Raw genomic sequence first — 18,707 nt, 5'->3', positions numbered from 1 at the left:
ACGCAGCTCCAGACCGGAGTCACCAGACAAATCATTTGGACCTCAGGATCATGTGGCTTATTACACTGATACGATTTCAACGAGGCTTAGTTATTAGTTAAAATATAGAAAACGACATTTATATATATATATATTCTTATTTTTATAGAAAGAAGAAAAACTGTATATTTGTTTAATCTGGTAGCACCAAACTATCTGCAAACTATCATTGTTAACATTATTCCTTATTGTATTCTAATTTCATGATGAAGAGCACTCTCCAGTCATGAACATGCTGTTCATGACTACTACTACTATTACATTACATTCGACTCAGGCCTGTCCTTTTTTATTTGATCATGTCACAACAACTATGAAAACAATTCTCTAACCTCCGGCTAACCTCGACGGGCAAATCTCCCCGCTGAAAGTATCGGCTCACTTTAAAACTCTTTCTGGGGGGAGGATGTCTGTTACGGACGGTCAGTCCATTAGTGGAACATCCCGGCTGGCCATTATAGGATTATGAATTATTAAAAACGAGCCCTCAATCTGTCCCGGGCTGATGCAGTCTAACAGGAGAACTTTAACATTGATCTCCATTTGGACATTTCCCACCAGGGAACGGGTTCCAGAAATAGTTTATGAATTAGAAAGAGGGTTCTGGAGAGACTAAGGCAGGTGATCACTCACACTGTGCCAGCGCTCTGCCCCTCTCGCTGGAGGAAACCCGTTAATGGATGTACACAATCAGAACGAAACACAAGACATTAAGGCATTAAAACATCAAGGGATAAGTATACCATTTTTGTACACTTTGTACACACAGCATTGTATTTCAAGATGTAGGACATTATGCATTTAGTAGACATTAGTATTACGCCTGGTCCCAGTCTATTTGTGTTCAGTCTTGAAGGTTAATTTTAAGTGCAGCCCTCTCTTTGCAAACCGCATTAAATATTACATATATTTAAAAATATTGTCCATGTCTCTCCCGTACGCTGACTCAGCATAGTGAGCCAGACATTGGCACAGGGCTTGTTAGCGCTTCTGGCTAGTTCTGCCGACTCATGCTCCCCTCTCCTCCACTTCCTCTGCCTCTTCTCTCTCTAGTGCACCACAGACGCTTCCTATTCCCCCAGCAGAGTCTTCGTCACCACCTCTTCATCCTCTTCAGCCAATGGGCCGGCCCGTTCAGCATCATGTTCACCCCCCTGGACCGCTACAGCGACAGGAACCACCAAATCACCAGATATCAGTATTGTGCCCTGAAGGTAAACACCTTCACCCAATGGGGGGCCCCCACCCTGGGTCTGATTCGAATGTTGCATTCAGTTCCCCCACCAAGCCAGCCTTTAGATCGGCTTAGCTCAGGAGGTAGAGCAGTTGTCTTGTAACCGAGAGGTTGGTAGTTCAATCCCCAGCTCCTCCTAACTGATTGTTGATGTGTCCCTGAGCAAGACACTTAACCCTAACTGCTCCTGACGAGCGGGCTGTCGCCTTGCATGGTTGACTCTGCTGTCGGTGTGTCAATGTGTGTGTTAACCGATGTAAGTCGCTTTGGATAAAAACAAAATGGAAGCATGATGCCCACTGGGTGACTCAGGCCCTTCTCTATGACCTCCTCGACCTCTAGTATTTTCCCCTTAAGGGCCAAAGCATTTCTCTGCCTAGAAGGTAGATTGACCTTAATGGTACATAACATATTATGTATACATCAGGCATTTATAGTCTGCTACCATCTGTTCAATATAATGCACTGTTCAATTATGCATTTTCCTTCACTGCTGTCGGCCAACTTTGTTTTGATGACTTAGCCAAAGCTAAACTGGACCCCTCGATGTCTTATCTTCTAATTTTAGCCTGTGCCATAGTCTATACATAGAGGTTAAAGTCATTGCGATGGCGACACATAGCCCCGTTAACACAGCAGCATATCAGGTCTCTGCTGGGAGACGCTGCTATCGCCTGTAAACAGCTTAGCTCATTAACAAAACAAAGTTACTGCATTGCTTCATGGCCTGAAGTGCTAGTGGCCATGCTAGGGTTTTAAGAGCAAGCATGTTTGACCCATTACCCAGAATTCCTAGTGGTGTTTTAGTAGTGTAATTAGAATTTACATTTTGTACTTTGTTTAAGACTGTGTTGACCCTTTGTTTATTTAAGTTTTAAGACACTTGTAAAGAATTGTTGCTCTTTACTACACTGTTATCAGCAGTGAGAAAAATTACTTTAATTATATAATAAAGACATTGTTCTTTATACACCCCTGAGAGGAAAAGGTGTATTTAAACCAATCCCCCTAAGCTAATGCTTTGAATTACCCAAACACTTCTTCTCAGGTTGTTGTGACCCTACGAATACCGTAACGCTTTGATAAACATAAACGTGTACGACTAACCAAACAAGCACAGAAACGCAGAAAAATGCCGTCCATAACATTTCAGCCTCCTCCCGCACACCCCAGACGTTCTCACGCTTTCAAGAACCCGGCTACCTCTGAAATAGCATCGCTGCAGTCCATTTCAGATATCCCCCCCCCCCCCCCCCCCCCCCTCCGCCCCCGACCCACAAAAAAACAACAATTCACTCTCCCCGAACGGAATAGTTTCCTGAAATAACCGTTTATCTTCGTCTAAATGTGTCTCCTTTTTAATTGTTTTCCCTCCGGTCCCATCCAGGCCATGTCGGCAGTGCTGTGCTGCGGCCCTGCGTTTGATAACGTTGGCCTGTCGCCAGACGGCTACCTCTATAAGTGGATGGATAACATACTGGCCTGCCAGGACCAGCGGGTAAGTGGCCGGTGATTCATCGCGCCGTTTGTATTGAAACAACAAACTGACCCAGATTCGGCCCCTCTGATCGCTGCCGGGGATTCAGGGCCCCGAATCGAGGGTGGAAAGATACAAACGCCTACCGGGAGCTAGTTACGGGGGCGGGCAGCCAGGGGAAAGATGGCTTTTATGTTAGCGGTAATTTAATCATTTCGGCGTTTGATTTATTGAGGCACAAAGTGTGGCACGTTTCTCTGTGAGTAAGTTGATTCGCTCTTGATAAGAAGTAAAGTTGGTTTTTCAGCTTGTGCGTCTGTGTTTACATTACATGGGTGTGAGTTGAATAGATGATATTGGCTTGGCTTATCGCCCAGAACAGAAGTTATTCATCTTCCTCTTGGCATGGCATGATAGATTCCTCCCTGTGCCACATCAAAACCAGGACACGCTTTTCAAACCCAAAAAACCTTCATCTTTCGAAAGGGGGATACCTCCTTAGAGAACCTCCCTTTGTGAACTGGATCAACCTTTTGATTTACCGAACCAAACATGGCAGATACATGAGACACCACAGACAAACAGGAAATGGAGATATCACGTTCTTCCTCGCCCTCACTTTATAAATCTCCCCATGTGACTGACCTAATATTTAGTAAGATAGTGGAGCAGTCTAAAGCGGCTTCTGACCAAAGATACATCAGTATATCATTTAGTTTGTTTTTTTATCTCCTCCACTATCTCCTCAGACATAAACCGCCCTTGAATCTCAGAAGAAGTCAGAAGATTGTGCTGGGGCCAGATCAACAACAGCCCACCACTCACTGCTACTGCACCTCCGTCTTAAGGCTCAGTTATGGCTCCACGTCCACGCAACGCAATGACCATGCAGACGCTTCGACAACACCGTGAACCTGTTTTGGTTCTGGTTTTAGTTAGCGGACCAATCACAGGCCTTGCTGCTGCGTCGCCCACGATGCAAGGTTCCAATTTTTTGGAGGGCGCACATCAGACCCCTGTGGTGGACGCAAGGCGGCAACGGGTTCTGTAAACCCCCTTGCGTCGCGTCGACGTGGAACCATAATTGAGACTTTGCAGTGAAGTAGCGTTAGGACGGGTGTTTTGGAACTCAGCCATAGTCATGATGTCTGGTGTGGTTCTCCCAGGTCCACCAGCTGGGCTGTGAGGTGGTCATCCTGCTGCTGGAGCTCAACGCCCAGCAGGTGCACCTCTTCAACTGGGCGGTGGACCGCTGCTACAATGGCTCCTACCAGCTCGCGTCCGGCTGCTTCAAGGCCATCGCCACCGTGTGTGGCAGCAGGTAGAGCATTCCCTCTGTCCTCACCGTACAGGAGTCATGCAGCGTTTGTGTTCTTGAGGTTAATGAGGCCTTTAATGATTTTTTTCTTTTAATTAACCCTCCTGATTGCGGTTGACGACTGATCGATCAAATTCTTCTATTCTAAATAGATGTTGGTGAATTACCCATTTTGCCAGCTTGCAGTGCCTTATGGGTGATGTAGAAAGATGTCATGTAGATCCCTTTGTAGTTGAGATAAAACGTAACTGTAGTTCATTTATGGCATCATTTTAGCATCCCTTTTTAGCATTTGTGGTTCAAGTTACTGCCTCTCGAGACACTATGAAGTCATGCAGCTTTTTCAGAGTAAAGGATCCTGAAATTCACTTTGACTTAACATCAAATCGTAGTTAAATCTTGTGGTTTAGGCAGTGGTGTATGTTTCCCAGCCTGTTTGAGATGCCGTGCAGCATCCCTGCAACGGATGCCTTCAGCCACTGGCCTCGTTCCACATTACCTCCGATGGGGTGTGAACGGCTCTGGCCAGCGATCTCAGGGCTCCAGCTCAGCTAATCCTGTTAGAGGGCTAGCTCTCCATTCATCCCCTCTTCACACGTCCCTTCCTTGCTTTATCGATCTCGGTAAAGGAGTTCACACTCTCGCCACAACCCCTTGGTCAACCCCTCTCTCACACACAGCCCATGGTTCTACGCAGGACGGAGGAGGTGTGACGTAAACGTGCCTCTCTCTCCCGTCTCTCTCTCTCTCTCCCGCCATGCAGGAACTACCCATGTGACCTGGTGACCCTGCTGAACCTGGTGCTTTTCAAAGCGTCTGACTCCAGTAGGGAAATCTATGAGATTTCCATGCAGCTAATGCAGGTACAGAACTCAGGACAGCAGACCTCAAACAAACCATCGCTCCGGTTACTTCCAATATGTTTTTAACTGACTTAAGTCCCCTCTCTTCCTATCCGTCCCGCCAGATTCTTGAGGTTAAGCTGTCTGTTTACTCTAAGAGGATTGGGGAGCAGAAGGCCAGCAGTATTCTGTACGGCACCCACCGGCCCCTTCCACCTCTCTACAGCGTCTCTCTAGCCCAGCTCTCCTGCCAGCTGGCTAGGATGTACCCCGAGCTCACCCTGCCTCTGTTCTCAGGTGACCAGGCGCACGAGTCAATGTGTGTGTGTGTGTGTGTGTGTGTGTGTGTGTGTGTGTGTGTGTGTGTGCTTGTGTGCGTGCGTGTGTGTCCGTGCGTTTGTGTGTGGGTGCGAGTGTGAGTGTGTGCATGTGTATTTGTGTGTGTGCGTGGGTTAGTCCATTCAATTCCCAATAGCTCCCAATTCAAAACATTAAAATCCCCCAGGACTATTACTGTTGCTATGACGACCCAGCAAGCAAATGACAAAAAAGCGTATCTCTTAATAGCTCCACTAAAGCTCTCCAAAGATCAATATTAACGATGGGACAAATGCAGCACTTATTTCTGTTAACAATCTCTCACTTTACTGTACTGATGTTTACCTGACTTAACCTCTCTCTGGCTTTGTCTCTCGCCCTCTCTTTCTCTCTCTCTCTGTCTCTGTGTCTGTCTATCTCTCCCTCGCTCCTCTCCGTCTCTGTCTCTGGGTCTCTCTCTCTCTCTTTCTTTCTCCCTATCTCTCTTCCCCACTCCCCCTTCTCACCCTCTCTCTCTCTCTCTCTCTCTCTCTCTCTCTCTCTCTCTCCCTCTCCCTCTCCCTCTCTCTCTCTCTCTCTCTCTCTCTCTCTCTCTCTCTCTCTCTCTCTCTCTCTCTCTCTCTCTCTCTCTCTCTCTCTCTCTCTCCCCATTTCCGGTCTCCAGAGGTGAGTCAGAGGTTCCCCACCACCCACCCCAATGGCCGGCAGGTCATGCTCACCTACCTCCTGCCCTGGCTCTCCAACATAGAGCTGGTGGACCAGGGCCTGCTCTCCCCCCTCTCCCCTCTCTCCCCCCTCTCCACGCCCAGCAGCCCAGAGTACGAGGCCTCTCCGGGGGACGCTGGTCTGGGGGCCTCCCACCACCAGCTCATGGGCAGCGGATGGGGGTCCCTGCAGGCCACCTCCATGGTCCTCAACAACCTCATGTTCATGACCGCCAAGGTACGCACAGGGGGAAGAGGAACGAGAAGGATTCGATTCAAAATCGTATCTATGCTTGCTTAGATAGTTCTCTATGGAAGCATATATGTAGCAAAATTCAAATGGCAATGCAATTTGCAATTTGCAATTCAATAAGTAATTACGTTATGCAATTGACAATGCATTATGCAATTTCATAATGTAATTTGTAAATACGCTATTCAAAGTGTATTTTAAAATGCAAAGTGACAATGCAATCCTCAATTAAATTTGCAAAAGTTATAACAATAAAAATACAATAACATTTTGTCAAATTCTTTGAGTTCCTTTATACAAATTGAAAAGCTATAGCGTCCCCGTGATTGCAATCCACTTCGCCACGCTCCGTGTGTTGCGATATTCAAATGACATTTCAATCCGCAAAACGGAATCCAAAACGGAATCCAAAGAGGGAATCCAAAGAGGAATCCAAAAAGTCAATATGCAAAGTGGCAAACGTATCAGCCACCAGCGGGAACTACGTCACTTTCTATTGTGTCAGACTGTTTTATGTGTGGGGGGAGGGAGTTCCAGAGCCTGGGTGCTGAACAGCTGAATGACCGGGCACCCATTCGTAATGAGTCGTGATGTGGGGATACATAGTAGTCCAGCAGAGGTTGAGCGGAGGGAGCGGGAGGGAGTGTATTCTTGGAGGAGGTCCCAGAGTTAACTGGGGGCTAGGTTGTGGAGAGCTTTGTAGGTGAGGAGTGGGTGGAGACGGTGGGTCTCCCGACCCTATGTTTCGCACCCAGTGCCTCTAGCACTTTGGAAATCTTTGTGTTTACCACACTGGCGTCAAAACGTACCCGTGAGGATAAGTCGTCTATCCTATCTCCCAGAACACGCACTCTATCTACTGCATCTGTGTCTTCAACACGATTGTTCTCCACATCATCGGCCAAACTTCGGAGCGTATCAATAATCACCATTGGTGACCATGGACCTGACACATACGAACTAGAAGTGAACAAGGAAATTACGAGCAAGTGACGTAGTTCCCGCCCAGACGCTGATTGGCTGATACGTTTGCCACTTTGCATATTGACTTTTTGGATTCCTCTTTGGATTCCTCTTTGGATTCCGTTTTGGATTCCGTTTTGCGGATTGAAATGTCATTTGAATATCGCAACACACGGAGCGTGGCGAAGTGGATTGCAATCACGGGGACGCTATAGCTTTTCAATTTGTATAAAGGAACTCAAAGAATTTGACAAAATGTTATTCTATTTGTATTGTTAGAACTTTTGCAAATTTAATTGAGGATTGCATTGTCACTTTGCATTTTAAAATACACTTTGAATAACGTATTTACAAATTACATTATAAAATTGCATAATGCATTGTCAAATGCATAATGGAATTCCAAATTGCATTGCCATTTGAAATTTTGCTACATATATGCTTCCATAGTTCTCAGCCTCACTTATGTTTGACACTTTGGATAGCCCTGAGTACTTCTGAGTGCTTTCATTTATATTTTGGTTCGTGAAACAGGTTACATAACTAGAGGGATTTTGAGTGGGTGCGTGTTTCTGCATAGTGTGTGTGTTTAGTGTGTGTGCTTAGTGTGTGTGTCTGTGTGTTTGTGTCTGCGTAGCGTGTGTGTTTAGTTGTGTTTGTGTGTGTGCGTCTATGTGTATGTGTGTCTTCGTAGTGTGTGTGTGTATGTGTCTCTGTGTGTTTCTGCATAATTTGTGTGTATGTCTGCTTATTGTGGGTATGTCTATGTAGTGTGTGTGTGTTTCAGCATAGTGTGTGTGTATGTGTCTCTGTAGTGTGTGTGTGTGTGTGTGTACCAGGCCGTGTCCAGAATAGACAGCCTCAATATAGTCATTATGGATGATGGATATGGGTCCAGGCAGGGACCTGACTGGGTGAAGTTAACCCTCCTCTGCTGCTCCTCCCCGGGCAGTACGGAGACGACGTTCCCGGGCCGGAGATGGAGAACGCCTGGAACTCCCTGGTCAACAACCAGCGCTGGGGCCAGAACCTGCGCACCGCGCTGCAGTTCCTCATCAGTCTGTGTGGAGTCAGCAGCGACACCGCCCTGCTGCCCTACGTGAGCCTACACTGGTCTTAGCTTGAGCCTCGTGTGTGAATGGTTCGACCCGCTGGTTTCAGTCTTAGCTTGAGCCTCGTGTCTGAATGGTTTGACCCGCTGGTCTCCCTCTCAGCCTGAGCATCATGTCTGAATGGTTCGACCCGCTGGTCTCAGTCTCAGCCTGAGCATCGTGTCTGAATGGTTCGACCCGCTGGTTTCAGTCTCAGCCTGAGCATCGTGTCTGAATGGTTCGACCCGCTGGTCTCAGTCTCAGCCTGAGCCTCGTGTCTGAATGGTTCAACCCGCTGGTTTCAGTCTCAGCTTGTGCGTTGCTTCTGAATTGTTTGACCCACTAGTCTTAGTCTTAGCTTGAGCATCACGTCTGAAAGGTTTGACCTGCGAGGTCCGCAATCTTAAGAATGGTTTGCATCCTTGAGCAAGATACCCCCCCGTCTACCTGCTCCTTAAAGATCTCCTATTATACTACTTTTCTGGTCTTCATTTCTTATTTAATGACTCCTATAGAGCAACCTGACACGAATCACAGCACAAAAAACGATGTAGATTTTCAGGAAACTCTTCCTCTCATCTGGGAGCTTTCAGCATACTCTGTCAACACTCGGCTACGTCCTTCTACGCCCCCTCGCCCCCCTCCTGCCAACCCCACTCCGTTGTGATTGGTTACCTTCCGGAAGAGCATGTTGCAGCATTACCATACATGGAGAATCCGGATTGTTCTACATAGCTAAATCCCGGAAATTTGAATAAGTGAATGGCGACTGGCGTCCCTAGTGTTAGCGCTCTGCACAGCCACCCCAGATGGTCAGCAGGAAACACGTCTAAATGCATGTATGCCATTATTTGACACATTAGTATAGTTAAACATGACTATAAATCATTATATCAACGTTTATAGGTCATAAAAGTCGAAAAAGCATAATAGGTGCTAGGGTCGGCAATCTGTGTAAATCAGCCAGAGAAAGCTATATTTTAAAAGTATCCAACCGAAGAAAATCCCACCCCTCTCCCCCACTCCCCCAAAACACATGACAGCCAGTAGGTATTAGACCGACAGGTAGGCCTTCTCAGGCAGGCCATCTTATCATCATCCCATCCCAAATTGGATTACATACAGCAAATATATATTTTTTATTTATTGACTGCCTTTGGGATGTAAAAATAATTTCAACAATTATGACAGAAGATGCTCCTAAAATAAATTATTGCGCTAGCTTTGATGTCTAAAATAACTAAATGCATAAATTCAAATGTAAATCCATCTAGTGTTGTAAGCTAACTGTCTACCTGGGCAGTACCATGGACCATAACTTTGTGTGTGTGTGTGTGTGTGTGTGTGTGTGTGTGTGTGTGTGTGTGTGTGTGTGTGTGTGTGTGTGTGTGTGTGTGTGTGTGTGTGTGTGTGTGTGTGTGTGTGTGTGTGTGTGCAGATCAAGAAGGTGGTGGTCTACCTGTGTCGGGACAACACCATCCAGACGATGGAGGAGCTGCTGTTCGAGCTGCAGCAGACGGACCCCGTCAACCCGGTGGTCCAGCACTGTGACAGCCCCCCCTTCTACCGCTTCACCGCCACGGGCAAGCCCCCCCCTGGGGCTTCAGGTACGCCTGGTGGCTCCCTGTTGACGCCCTGGTGGTCAAAATAGGATTAAGAACCTTTGAGTCTAGTTTATCATTTATGGGTTTATGATTGGTTGATGTCAGTGGCATCACCCTGATTGGTTCATATATCTTCATGGCTAGCCAATCACATAAATAAACAGAGGTGCTCATACCTCAGAATGTATGTAAATAGGACTATACAGAAAGTCTGGTGTTCTGTACGACTAAAGCTGTCAAAAATATATTCAAAACATAAATCATGTTTTAGGCACCACATCCAGCAACAACACGGTGGTGGCGGGCCAGGACGGCTTCGCCGACGCGGACGAGACCAAAGCGTCCAAGGAGAGCGAGGAGAGGTAGGCATGCGAACGCCCAGCTAGCCCCGACTGATCGCCCGGGCTGAGCCCTGTGACCTCAGAGCCCTGGCCCTGGATCTCCAGCTCTTCACGGTGCTCTCCTTCTGTGACCCCCCGCAGGCTCAGCCACATCAAGCGCGCCCACAACCGCCTGGAGTCGCGCTACAGCAACAGCTCCGGGGGCTCCTACGACGAGGAGAAGAGTGAGTGGCCTCTCCCCCCCCCGGCCGGGGGCTCCCCTCGGTCGGGTTTTAGGGGGCGAGGGTGGGGGTGTGAACCGTCCAGCAGTTAGCGGGGGAGCACGCTGGGTGTTGGAGCGCAGGGGATGGTGTGTCTTATTGATTATGCATGAGGAGGACCGCAACAGAACGGCCCCTGAGATCTGAGGGGCCCGCACTCTGCTGGGGGGGGGGGGGGGGGTTGAGAGGAGGGCAACTGGCACCGGACTAAAGGGGAACCGGGGAGGGGGGGGAGTGTGGTTGGGGAGGGGGGGGGTTCTTAGCCACTGCCAGTGAACTGAAATCGACCGATTGTTTCAACTCTTTCCCGGGTCCAAGTTGCCTCAGCGTCTGAATAACAATGAAACTGGTGGGAGGAAGTTGAAAATAAATAACAAGCGGTGTGTTTTCGTTCCCTTAGATTGATGTTGCTGCTGTTGATGTATTCAGTTGGTTAGAATGTGCCTTCGTCACGCCTAGACGTCACTTGATCCTGCACACTGCACCTTTAAGTCTCAATAACAGTCAAACATGACAGAATACTGAGAACCGCTTGTTCAAGATAAATAAACCGCCGATAAGCAAACAGGTTTTTGGGCTGATCTACATAAGCACACACGGGTCAACGCTGAAGGGTTCCAAAAAAGTGGATGTCCCATGCCATTCAAAGTCCCGTCCCCTTGCGGCCCCAGGGCTGCATTAACCTTAGTGATGCTTCATGTGTTTCGTGTGCGTGTCTCCTCAGGCGACCCCCTGCCCCCCTACGCCGCATGGCTGGTGTCGGTGGTGGAGACCAACCAGCCCCACCCTCTGCCCATGCCTTCCAACGGAGGCTGCTGGGTCCCACTGGTGGACTTCCTGCCCGAGACCACCATCCCCCCACGAGGACCCCTGCACAGGTAGGGCTAAGGCCCAATCCCATTTCTACCTCTTACCCCTTCCCCTTACCCCTCCCCCTTGTTTTGAAGGGGTAAGGGGTAGAAATGGGATTGGGCCCACGTATACATTTCTATCAAACTATAATAGTGTCAGTATACCCTCGACTAACTATTAAGTAGAAACTTCCATCCTAAGCGCATGACAATGGATTGGGATAGATGTCATGAAGGAGCAGGCAGAGGTTTATATTATTCCTTCTTAAGGATAGTCTACTGATAAGCCTCACTGGGGATCAAACCCAGAACCTTTAAGCAGGGAGTTACTATTCATGGGAGGCCTCATCCTTGGTCTTCTCTGTGACAGGTGTAACATCGCCGTGCTCTTCATGACGGAGATGGTGGTGGACCACAGCGTCAGAGCAGACTGGGCCATCCACCTGCCCCTGCTGCTGCACGCCTTGTTCCTGGGTACGACCTCCCCTGGCTGGCCCTAAGAGTGACCCAACCACGACCCTAACCCTAACCCTAACCCTAAGACTGTACTTAACCGTGACAACAACCCTAACCATAAGACTGTGCCTACCCCGACCTTAACCCTCAGACTGTACTTAACCCAGATACTGACCCTTAACCTGACCCTAAGACTTAACTTAACCCCGACCCTGACCCTTACCCTGACCCTAAGGTTTTACTTAACCTAGACCTTGACCCATACCCTGACCCTAAGACTGTACTTAACCCCAAACCCTGACCCTAAGACTTGACTTGACCCCGACCCTGACAACAACCCTGAACCTGACACCTAAACTAAACCCTTACCCTGAACCTAAGACATTGTATTAACCCTAACACCTAACCCTGAACCCCCCCCCCCCCACCTACACCGCACCCCGACATTTACGTTGGATTTCTCCAAAAAAGTTGAAGTGACCTCAGCGTGAACTGACGGCGGCCCCTCCCCTCTCCCCCCCCAGGCATGGACCACTGCCGCCCAGAGGTGTTTGACCACAGCAAGCGTCTCCTGCTCCACCTGCTCATCACCCTGTCCTGCAACAACAACTTCCAGGGCATCGCCCCTGTGCTGCTGCAGAGCCGGGAGGTCAACGCCAGCAGAACCCTGACCAGCCCACCCAGCTTCCAGCCGGACGGCTCCGCCACAGGTACCAGGCCTTGGCGTATCATACCGACACTCAGAACCTCTTACGTTGCCTTCTGGATCCACAGTTATCTGAATACTAAACCTTCTCTTCTCTTTATCAATCTTTGATTGGATTTCCCCCTTTGGGTATACATTCGGCCAGGCAGTTTGGACGATTTGCACGCATAATGGAAATAATGATAGATGATTACTGTTAAAAAAAAATACAGCAATACAAACTTCTTGGATGAAACAAAGATGTTCTCTGGATCTTATAACAACATCCCCTCGCCGTCCATGAGAGAACAACTCCCGGAACATGATTTATGAGGGACATTCAGATTGTGGCACCAGGAACAACAACAGGCATTACCAGTCATTAACCCTCCTAAGGAGAGCGCGTCTGTGAGCGTGAGATGACTAAGTGAGCTTCCCTGGAGGAGCTGGGAAGCTGTGTTTGCGTGGCAGCTGTACATTTAACCCAAAGCGCCTTCCCTCTGCTAATCTCTGCCAAAGCACCGGCAGGAATTTATCTTACATTCCATGTCGGGGAGGACAGATAAGTTCCTTATCAGGGGGCGGAAATATTTAGAAACGGTGCCAACAACAATATTGTTTGCAGAGGACATCAGGGGTCTTGATTAAAGCATTCCAACCTGACTATTTATACGCGCACCCAGACAGGCATTCTGCAGGGGTGGGGCTGCACACATCTGGATTTCCGTCCCTTTCTATTTATTTTGAATCTCTGCATGAATTAGTGCGTTGGAAATTCTTTGTTAGGAGAGAGTATTTATTTGCTATGCAAAGTCGACTTTCTTCTGAAGAACCACGACGCTATGCTCAGACTTGCTCATAAGGTATTTGGTTCATGATTCCATGCTAGGAATTGAGTTCAACAGGTACAGCTTAAAACATGGACGATGGAAGTAATAATTGCAAAAGGCCAGTCAAGCAAAAACACACACAGTGTTGCGTCTACAATGTACCAAAAATCCTCAAGTGCGTGTGAAGGGAGGTTTTGAAGCAGCTTGTCATTGCCTTATCGCGGGTTAAGTGTGAGTGTATCTGAGGCTCTAGAGGTCTAAAGCCAGGCCTCCCCTTTGAGAAGGTGTTCGCCCCTGCCTAAGGAGAGGTTAGGGGACAGCAGGCTCGCATGGGGCCCTACTCCCTTGGCCTCACTGGGTATATTTTATATATGGTGTCAACATGGAGGAGGGTTAGCTGCAGTCGATAATCTTAGACTGTGCTGTGTTATAGCTCCGACCCTGTCTGCTTCCTCCCCCCCTGTCTGTGGGTGGTGCTGCCTGGGCATAGCCGGCGTTTGGGAGTGTCCTTTACAGACTCCAAACACAAACAAACGTGATATTATCTCGGTGGTGTTTAGCTGCGCCATCCCATTACCGCTGCACGGATATTCAACCTGATGGCGTCTGAAACAGAGCAGGGGAAGTAGAACCTGTAGACAGGACTAATTGGATCCAAATTCCTGGGATGCCAAAACACAGCCCCTCCTACTACTCCCTGGGTCTCCTCCACACACACACACACACACACACACACACACACACACACACACACACACACACACACACACACACACACACACACACACACACACACACACACACAGACACACACACACACACACACACACACACACACACACACACACACACACACACACACACACACACACACACACACACACACACACACACACACACACACAAGCGCTCCATACCTCGACACCTGCGACTTTCAAAGTAACAGCGCGTCGATGCAACCGAGTGCTGTAAATCCTACGCAGTCTATCAGAATTCCACTTTTATTTTGAAATGTTTAAATTTTATTTTGAAATTTGTTCAGCAATATTCTCACTTCTACCTCCCGTCGCCAATGATCGCCCACCTCCTCTCCTAACCAGGTGGAGGCTTCGACTTCCTGAGGGAGGGCCAGGGGTCTCCGGTCCCGGACTCGGGTCTGAACTCCTCCTCCACCTCCTCCAGCCTCAGCCTTGGGGGGAGCACCAGCAACCTGCCCGACATGTCCCAGGAGGAGCTGGACTCCTCTGGCCAGCTGGACCACAAGACCAACAAGCTGATCGAGTTCCTCACCACCAGGTACCGGCCTTCTCCCTGCTAGCGGTCATCTTGGCTCCATCGTTGCTCCATCTTGGCTCCGTCGTGGCTCTCCACACTAGCCGGGTCACCGATCACATCCTAAGGTTGCCTGTATTGATGAGTGGGTCCCTGGTTTTAGTACGCCCCCTACTGGTTTGACGGTCAGACAGGGACTATCACAGGATAAAGCCCAACTTCACATATCAATTTCAAGGCAAATTTGTATTTTATGCAAAAGCCAACAAGCTCCTAACATTCTAACACAGCTGACTCTTTGCATGAAGGACGTCGAACCCGCAACTGATTTGAATGCACATTGGCTACATTACAAAGGAAGGCAGGCAGCTGAAACGTAGCATCTTCTTTATCTTTGGTTGGTTTTAACTGGAAAACATCATGACCAGTAGTACCAGTACCGACCTGGAAGACGTGGTTCTCTAACGGGGTTCTCCCTCGGGTTCTCCAGAGCCTTCGGACCCCTGTGGTGCCACGAGGACATCTCACCCAAGAACCAGAACTCCAAGAGCACCGAGCAGCTCACCAACTTCCTGCGCCACGTCATCTCCGTGTTCAAGGACTCCAAGTCAGGTCCGGATGTCACAAATAGGACCGGGCTGACAGATGTCCCCTTTTAGAAAACCTAGCAATCCTGCCGTTACAATGGTGGCTCTTCAATGCACAGCTCACGTTCTGTTCTCTCTCTTCTCTGTCCCCTGTCTGTCTGTACTCGGTTTGTTCATCCCCTGTCTGTCTGTCCTCTGACTGTCTGTCCCCTTTGGGTCCATCCCCTGTCTGTCTGTCCTCTGTCTGTCTGTCCTCATGGGTCTGTCCCCCTGTCTGTCTATCTGCTCTGTCCCCTGTGGGTCTGTCTGCTGCCTGTCTGTCCACTATCTGTCTGGCCCTGTGGGTCTGTCTCCCTGCCTGTCTATCTGCACTGTCCCCTGTCTGTCCTCTACCTGTCTGTCTGTCCCCTGCCGTTCTCTCCTCTCCTTGTCTGTCTGCTCTGCCCCCTGTTTGTCTGTCCTCCACCTGTCCGGCTGCCCCGTCCCCTGCCTGTCTGTCCTCCCCGTGCAGACGTCCACCTGGAGCAGCAGCTGAGCGAGGTGGCTCTGCAGACGGGTCTGAGCAGCTCCTCCCGCCACTACGCCAGCCGCTCCTTCCAGGTGTACCGGGCCCTCCGCCAGCCCCTCTCCGCCCACGCCGTGTCCGACCTGCTGTCCCGGCTGGTGGAGGTGGTGGGGGAGCACGGGGAGGAGGTGCAGGTCAGTACGGGGGTTTAATGTGGGGGTGGGGGTGGGTGGGGTGTGTTTGCTATTTACTAATTTAGGAGATTCTTGCTTATATGTCACTATTAGTCGCTGTTATTCAATGTGACTGGAGGTATACTCAGCATGCTGTTAAGGAGCAGGTAGTGTACAGGTGGGCTGAGGACGATCAGAACCTTTCAGCTCAGAGTTTGACACCCTAGTTGAGAGTGTCCAGATGTGAAACAACTGAAAACAACTGGAATCCACTCAATAAAAATGGACTTTCAACAGATTAGATTCCTTGGCTTTTCATTTTTTATCCTAAAAGAACATACAGGCTGTTCTTTGCTTACTGCGCTACTTTTACATGCATTGATACACAACCACCGTCGTGATAAAAGCACCGTCAGGGCACCAACCGTCCGTTCTCCCCCCAGGGCTACGTGCTGGAGGTCCTGCTGACTCTGGAGTCGGTGGTGGATAACCTGGCCGAGTGTCTAAAGAACCAGGACCTCCTGGCCCTGCTGACCCGGTACGGCCCGTCCCCCCTCCCCCCCCATCCCCCCGGTCTCCCAGCGCGCTTAACGAACGCCTTTCTCCCTCACAGAGCGTCGTCTCCTGACTTCCTGGGCGGTGGCGTCGGCGGCGGGGGCGCGCGGTTGATGTCGAACCGTAAGAGCACGGGCCAGCTGAACCCGCGGCGCCTCGACCGGAGCCGGCACCAGCGCAGCTCCTCGGTGCCCAAGAAGTTCGGCGAGGCGGACCGCTCGTGCTCGGACCCCCCCCGGAGCGCCACCATGGACCGCCTGCAGGCCTGCTTCGCGCACGGCGGCGGCGGCGGCGGCGGCGGCCCGGCCAAGCCCGCCCACAGCCCGCTGTCCTCGTCGGCGGACAACCTCCACGACCCCTCCAACGCCAACCACCCCAGCAACCTGCTGGCCACCATCTTCTGGGCGGGCGTGTCGCTCATGGAGTCGGACTTTGAGTTCGAGTACCAGATGTCCCTCCGGCTGCTGAGCAAGCTGCTGGCCCAGGTGTGCCTGGAGCAGCCGGAGAGCCGGGAGAAGCTGGAGAAGATGCAGGAGCAGCTGAGGTGGAGCAGCTTCAGGGGGCTCCAGCAGCTGCTGCTGAAGGGCTTCACCTCGCCCTCCACCACCGAGCTCACCCTGCACATCTTCTGCCAGCTCACGCCTGTGTGCCGTGTGCCCGTGGTGGACGCCTCCCAGACCATAGGTGAAGGGGTTTGCGTATATTGTGCAGGGGGATTTGTCTTGTCACAGATTGGGCCTAAAAAAAAAAAAAGTTTGGTTCCTGTTGGTTGTCAGTTGAGGTCATGGGTAGGTAGGGAATTTATTTTATTTTTTTATTTTATTTTTTCCAGCGGCAGCGAATGATAGGTAGGTTGTTTTCATTTAAAAACGAGAAAATTCACTCATCCTTGTACAGAATGAAGAGGTGCTGTACCAAAACGTAATTATAGAGGTGCTGTACCAAAACGTAATCACATTAAAAAAAAATATATATATTTTTTTTTTTATAAAACTCATAAAATAATTTGGGTTGCACATAAATTGACAGGGTCGGTCGGAAACCGGAACCAAACAAAATTTTTCTTTAGGCCTTGTGTACGCTAGGTTAACCACAAACCACACTTTGGACCCTGCACGAGTTTTCAAACCAACCACCAGACCAGATCACCATGAAAACTACAAAAAAACGGAAATGTCCACACACTCACTGTTCCAATGATGATAGAACCTAAAATGTCTCTGGGGGGCTTTTTCAACCCACTTCCCTGCCGGTCTTCACTGACCTGCCCATTAAAGAACAAAAAGGCCATAAAACACTTTATATAATGAAAAAAAGAAATGGAATTGCCAGCGTAATAGCGGATGTGCGTCAGTTTCTCGTTCACTTCTCGTCAGGCCACAGGTTTGAGTGGGGCACGTCCGTTTTAGTGTCCTGATGGAAGTGTCTCTGTGGGACCGAGTGGTCATCTCCGTCCTTGTTCCCCTGCGTAGGTTTCCCCCTGAACGTCCTCTGTCTGCTGCCGCACCTCGTCCAAAACTTTGACGGCCCCACGCTCTTCTGCCAAGACGCCGCCCAGAGGATAGCACAGGTCCGTGTTCCAGCATTTTACGTCTCATCATGTAAAGTGAGTGTGTCTGTTTCCAACCGTTTTCCATATCCGGTGCTCGGCAGGTGTGTCTGGAGGAGAAGAACGCCAAGCTGTCCAACCTGGCGCACGTGATGACCTTGTACAAGACCCACGCCTACACGCGGGACTGCTTCTCCTGGGTGAACGTGGTGTGCCGATACCTCCACGAGGCCTTCCCGGACATCACCCTCAGCATGGTCACCTACATGGCCGAGGTGAGCACAGCCAAACCACTCTCAGCATGGTCACCTACATGGCCGAGTGAGCACAGCCAAACCACTCTCTGCTCTGATCGTTTTTTCTAAGCGAAGATACTATGGCATGTTCAGGTACAACCATTTCTGGATTTAAGGGAAAAGGCACTTATGTTTTCCTTTCCAAACGGTGTCAGTTGCTGGAGAAGGGACTTCCCAGCATGCAACAGACACTGCTGCACATCATCTACAGCCTGTTGAGTCACATGGATCTGGCTGGAATCCAGGCCAAGCCGTTCAACATGGAGGTGCTGAAGACAATCGAGAAATTTGTACAGGTGAGGGGGAACACACACACACACACACACACACACACACACACACACACACACACACACACACACACACACACACACACACACACACACACACACACACACAATAAATTGACCCTAAAATAAGAATCTTGAGGGATCTGTTTGCTCTTCATGTTTGACTTGTTTTAATGGTAGGCTTTATAGGGGACCACTGGTGTCCTTAAACCCC

General features: G+C 49.6%; 1 protein-coding gene across 1 annotated transcript in view; it reads left to right on the top strand.

Annotated features, from left to right (window-relative positions):
* The first annotated feature begins 36 nt into the window (after positions 1-36).
* LOC130405794 (protein furry homolog) overlaps positions 37-18,707 on the top strand; it is a 34,010-nt gene continuing 15,339 nt past the window's right edge. Inside the window, exons 1-21 of the mRNA XM_056611018.1 lie at positions 37-1,253; positions 2,661-2,771; positions 3,917-4,071; positions 4,832-4,931; positions 5,036-5,207; positions 5,893-6,170; positions 8,101-8,247; positions 9,678-9,846; positions 10,115-10,205; positions 10,326-10,408; positions 11,169-11,322; positions 11,666-11,769; positions 12,276-12,461; positions 14,367-14,562; positions 15,029-15,150; positions 15,637-15,824; positions 16,247-16,341; positions 16,417-17,042; positions 17,831-17,928; positions 18,012-18,182; positions 18,359-18,499. Of these exons, the coding sequence (XP_056466993.1) occupies positions 1,050-1,253; positions 2,661-2,771; positions 3,917-4,071; positions 4,832-4,931; positions 5,036-5,207; positions 5,893-6,170; positions 8,101-8,247; positions 9,678-9,846; positions 10,115-10,205; positions 10,326-10,408; positions 11,169-11,322; positions 11,666-11,769; positions 12,276-12,461; positions 14,367-14,562; positions 15,029-15,150; positions 15,637-15,824; positions 16,247-16,341; positions 16,417-17,042; positions 17,831-17,928; positions 18,012-18,182; positions 18,359-18,499 (3,591 nt within the window). The 5' untranslated portion in view covers positions 37-1,049. The remainder of the gene's footprint in view (positions 1,254-2,660; positions 2,772-3,916; positions 4,072-4,831; positions 4,932-5,035; positions 5,208-5,892; positions 6,171-8,100; positions 8,248-9,677; positions 9,847-10,114; positions 10,206-10,325; positions 10,409-11,168; positions 11,323-11,665; positions 11,770-12,275; positions 12,462-14,366; positions 14,563-15,028; positions 15,151-15,636; positions 15,825-16,246; positions 16,342-16,416; positions 17,043-17,830; positions 17,929-18,011; positions 18,183-18,358; positions 18,500-18,707) is intronic.

The sequence above is a fragment of the Gadus chalcogrammus genome, chromosome 16 (genome assembly GCF_026213295.1).
Source record: "Gadus chalcogrammus isolate NIFS_2021 chromosome 16, NIFS_Gcha_1.0, whole genome shotgun sequence".
NCBI lineage: Eukaryota > Metazoa > Chordata > Actinopteri > Gadiformes > Gadidae > Gadus > Gadus chalcogrammus.
Note: the sequence above shows the minus strand (reverse complement) of the source record. Positions and strands in the feature narration are given on the sequence as shown.